The 5,000-nt window shown below is 50.3% G+C and overlaps 1 protein-coding gene across 3 annotated transcripts in view; it reads left to right on the forward strand.

Moving 5' to 3' along the window:
• The window catches only part of pkp3b (plakophilin 3b), a 52,299-nt gene that overhangs the window by 14,544 nt on the left and 32,755 nt on the right, over window positions 1–5,000 (forward strand). For all 3 annotated transcript variants that reach the window (XM_076291876.1, XM_076291875.1, XM_076291877.1), the window contains exon 3: window positions 3,885–4,633. In XM_076291876.1, the coding sequence (XP_076147991.1) occupies window positions 3,885–4,633 (749 nt within the window). The remainder of the gene's footprint in view (window positions 1–3,884; window positions 4,634–5,000) is intronic.

Genomic DNA, 5,000 nt, shown 5'->3' on the forward strand with positions numbered 1-5,000 from the left:
CGCACGCATGCACGCACGCACACACACACACAGACACAAACACACACACGCACACACACCCACACATGCACTGATAATAAATTCACACAAACGCACACAGACAGCAACACACACACATACAGTATACATACAAGTGCACACTTCAGCTCATCCAGGAATTAATATGCACAAATACACACACACACACACACAGATAACAAATGCACTTACACACATGCACACCATCACTGACGTGCTCCCTGCATTGGTGCATTGGTTCATGGGACTCTCACTGGTCTTTTCAGGTGTAAATAACAAGCTTGCCCTTCCTTCGGTTCTATATCATCTCAGTCTCTGCCCAGATAGAAATGACCTCTGACACTGACATAAATGACCTCTGTGCCCTCCCAACTTCAATGACTCCCCCCCCGACCCCCCCCCCCCCCCCCCCCCAGTGGCACGTATCTCTACAGCTGGGCTGTTTTGCTGTAGCATCTTGGTGATAGAGATGTCATTACTCTGGCTTGTGACAGGGAACCCACTAAGCACTCTCTCTTTCTCTCTCTCTCTCTCTCTCTCTCTCTCTCTTTCTCTCTCTCTCTCTCTCTCTATCTCTCAATGAGCAAATCCCCAGCAATGCCATTTGTGAGGGTGACGGACATTTTGACCGTAAATAACACAGAAGCTCAAATGGGCAGTGTGTGTGTGTGTGTGTGTGTGTGTGAGAGTGTGTGTGTGTGCGTGTGTGTGTGTGTGTGTGAGAGAGAGAGAGAGAGAGAGGAGTGTGGGTCTCAGGTTCTGACATAGACACATCGTTTAAGGAGGGCTTCCATCACAGCTCAGCGTTTGGCCGAGGCTAGCCAGAGGGTGTGTGGAGATGTGGGTTTTGGGTATTTATACGCCGGCATTTGTAGACCAGGCGGGAAAGTCCACAATGCGGCGGCGGTGACACAGTTTGGTGGTCGCACCCCGTCGGCACAACCGTGCGGTATTTCACTAGACTCCGTCACGGCCCAGTTTAGAAGGTGAAGGGCAGCACACACACATACACACTCACACACAGAGAGAAACATACACATACACACACACATTCCCCATGCATGAGCTCAGCTGATTATCGACACAGGGAGGGGTCACAGTGTCTGTCTGCGTTCACTGCTGAGTGTAGCATGGGGAGTAGGGTTAGCTTACTGTGGGAGGCAGAGCCTCAAATCTGACCCAGATCCAATATGAGCTAATATCCTCGAAGGAGTTCATCAGTAATGTATTCAAAATACTAAACAAAGGCAAATGTTCCTGAAATTTTTTTTAATTTGCTGAAATTACAGTTAAAGAACATTTCAAATGAATGTTGCAAACACAAACAAATGGTCTGAGGACATTGTTCCCAGTGAGCAAACCCTAGGCTTTCCATTTAAAATTGAACTTTTTACACAATAAGATAAATTTTACATTAACATCAATTAATTTAGCAGACACTTTTACCCAAAGTGACTTACAAATTTAAGTTTGATCTGGCCATGATACTACACCCAACACGACCTTTGGACCTGTCCCCTCTCCCCTGTCCGCAAGTGGCTAGTGCATAGACTCGATTCAGCTCAAATCAGGTCTGAATGTGGTGTGGGTCAAAGCTAGATCCACTGTCCACACATAAGGCTAGCTAATAAGGGAGATGGACTTCAGAGACACTCTGAGAGACTTCATCATGCTCATCATGAGGAGACTGGACAGTGGGTAGCCATGGATTGAATTCCACTCTGACTTGACCCTGCACTGGTCCACACGGTGTGGGTTAGGTCCAGCTCTGCTGCCCCGTTCACCACACAGAGAGTCCTGCTGGACAGCAACATATAGAGCAGGAGACAGAGACCTTAATGCAGCTGGCAGCAGAGACCCAGTGCAGCAAGCAACAGGGAGAATTCAACAGGCATGACATAAAGGGGGGCAGCCATGGCCTACTGGTTAGCGCTTCGGACTTGTAACCGGAGGGTTGCCGGTTCGAACCCCGACCAGTAGGCACGGCTGAAGTGCCCTTGAGCAAGGCACCTAACCCCTCACGGCTCCCAGAGCGCCGCTGTTGTTGCAGGCAGCTCACTGCGCTGGGATTAGTGTGTGTTTCACCTCACTGTGTGTTCAGTGTGCTGAGTGTGTTTCACTAATTCACGGATTGGGATAAATGCAGAGACCAAATTTCCCTCACGGGATCAAAAGAGTATATATACTTATACTTATAAATTCCAGGTCTGATGGCTGAGACTACACAGCAACTTAGATAGAAGATGTCAGTCTACTGGTCTCTCTGGTCTGTCCCTGGTCCACAGTGTGTCAAAACTCGATCCATTCCGCTGCTTATGAGCTCATCCTATAAGGTACACAAAGACAGACTGTGGACCGAGCCTCTAAGCCAGAACTGTAGCCAGCTGCAACTCGATAGCTGCTGACCTTTGATCCCATACTACCCTCATCCGGCCCAGATCTGGGCTGGCTCTGGCCCGATGCAGTTTGGTTCAGTCGAGGATGGAAGGGTTCTGAGTGGGTGGAGGTAAGTTTGCCAAAAGCCTTTCAGTGGAGAGTGGGGAACCTGTTTGTGCCTCCAGAGTTATGGAAATGTGAGTGACCACAGAGCTTTGTTTAGAGGGGATGACTGGCTCCTCATGTTGGGGCAGTCATATTGTTCTTTGTCCTCTGCCGAAAGCTGAACTCAAAGCCAAAACAAACTGGGAGCTCAGTCATATTAAGACTGCACTTCACACAGAACAGGAAATGATTGAGACAGATAGGAGAGAGAGAGAGAAAAGAGAGAGAGAGATAGGAGAGAGAGAGAGAGAGAGAAAAGAGAGAGAGACTGACACATCTCTGGCCAGGAAAAGAGTGTTTCTCAACTTTCACTCAGAGCTGTTCTACTCCCACTTCCTTTCCTCCCACATTCATTCTTCGCCCACACTGACCCCTCATAGTGCTCACTGCACTCCCCCAGGGAATGCCCTCTGTTCTGTACTGTTCTCTTTTGCTCATTTCTTTTACTCACTGTACTTATTTTCACATCTTCACCCTTATCTGCCTTTCACTTTCTTTCTCATTTTCTTATTCATTCTTTTCTCTCTCTCTTTCTCTTCTCTTCTGTCTCATTCCACTCCTTTTCTCTCTCTCTTTCTCTCTCTCTTTCTCTTCTCTTCTGTCTCATTCCACTCCTTTTCTCTCTACTTGTTTATTTTTCACTCTCACTCAGTGCCTGTTGTCTCTGTGTGTTGTGTGGGGAATGGTCAACTCCACTCCGTTCTCCACTGTGGTCAAGTTTTTCTCCTGACAGAGATGTTTAGTCTCTGTGAGAGTAATCCATAGCGAAAGGCGAGTGCGGTCACCTTATCCGCTCCCAGACCCAATTATCTGGCCACTTCACTCAGTGATATGGAGGTCATCAGTTCACAGAGCACATACTCACATACTTGGCTCCAGTGGTCGCCTCTCACTAAAGAGATTAAAGGTGCAGTCTGCAATTTTAATCCCATACTCTGTCAAATTCAGCAAATTGTTCCTCATGGGCATCGTGCCGTTTGTTCAGTGTTTATGCTCAAATAAACAATCCTGACTCCTGAGAAACAAACATAGTGGCCATAAACAATACCAACCAATCAACACAGTCCATCAGGAACACACAATGACCACAAATATCAACAGCATATTTTAGACCTAAAGCGAATCTTTCACAGCATCTTTACATAAACATGAAAAAAATCTCTCCCTCACCCCCCTCCCTCTCTCTCTCTCTCATCCCTCTCTTTCTCTCTCTCTTTTTCTCTCTTCTCATTCTCTCTCATTGTCTCTCTCTCTCTGTCTCTCATCCCATCCCTCTCTCTCTCTCTCTCATCCCTCTCTCTCTCTCTCTCTTCTTCTCTCCTCAGGTTGGCCGAGTGTCCCAGTATTCCGGTGGCGGCGGCGGCGGCGGGTTCTCCTCGCGCTCCGCGGTGGAGATCGGCACCCACCGGCGCATGAGTACGGGCGCTCCGCTGGTGGCCCCCGGCCAGCGCCCCGCATACCACTTCCACGACGACACGCTGGTGGGCAGCGGCGGCGGCTACCACACGGCCAGCCACGCACACTACCAACAGCAGCAGCAGCAGCAGCAGCAGTCCCGCGTGGTCAGCCGCGCGGCCGAGACACAGCAGCAGGAGGTCACGACCCTGCGGCAGCCGTCGCCTGTGCCCAGCTGGGCGGCCAGAGAGGGGCTCACTTCGGAGCGATACGTCTACTACAGTGGCGCCGGCGGGGGTGGAGGGGGTGGTGTGGGCGTGGGTACGCTACCCAACCCCGCGCCCATGCGGCGCACCCTGAGCGGAACGTTGGCGCGCGGTGGGTGGAGGGAGCCGGAACTCATCCACCAGTACTCCTTCAAAGGCCCCGCCCAGAGGACGCTCAGCCGCTTCAGCAACTACCGCCACCAGCACCACCAGCAGCAGCAGCAGCAGCAACAGCAGCAGCAGCAGATGAATCGTGGCACGCTGCAGTACCAGCAGGTGGCCAGCGGGGGCGGCAGTGTGCACGGGCAGAGCACAATAAGGCGCGCGGGGTCTCTGCACAGTCTGCGGAGCGTGGGGAAAGGTCGAGACATCCTGGACGGAGATGCATGTGGAGGCAGCGACACCTTTGGAGGGTGAGAGATTACACACACACACACACACAGTGCTAGCAAACACAACAATGCCAACGACTGTACCAGAGCTAAACTTTCACCTTTGACCTCTCATCAATCGGAGAGGTGAAACTGATCACGGATAGAAAGTATGTTGATGGGTGGTGACCACTGGCAAAAACAAAACTGAGACTAACAGATATAACTAAATGAACCTCTAAAGCCAAGAAGCAGCTCTCTCCCTCCGATCCGTAACAGAAAAATGTGCTATCCTATCAGTCGATAGGATTGAGATGCGATTAAAATCAGTGTAACTGAGTGACTTGCTAGCGCAAATGTAGGAATGCGGCAGTTGTCTCATACTGATGTGATCGACTTCTTTGTCTTG

This window comes from Alosa pseudoharengus, unplaced genomic scaffold (assembly GCF_046254945.1).
Source record: "Alosa pseudoharengus isolate Yale_2024_CS ecotype anadromous, Long Island Sound unplaced genomic scaffold, YU_APseudo_1.1 YU_APseudo_1.1_scf_19, whole genome shotgun sequence".
NCBI lineage: Eukaryota > Metazoa > Chordata > Actinopteri > Clupeiformes > Clupeidae > Alosa > Alosa pseudoharengus.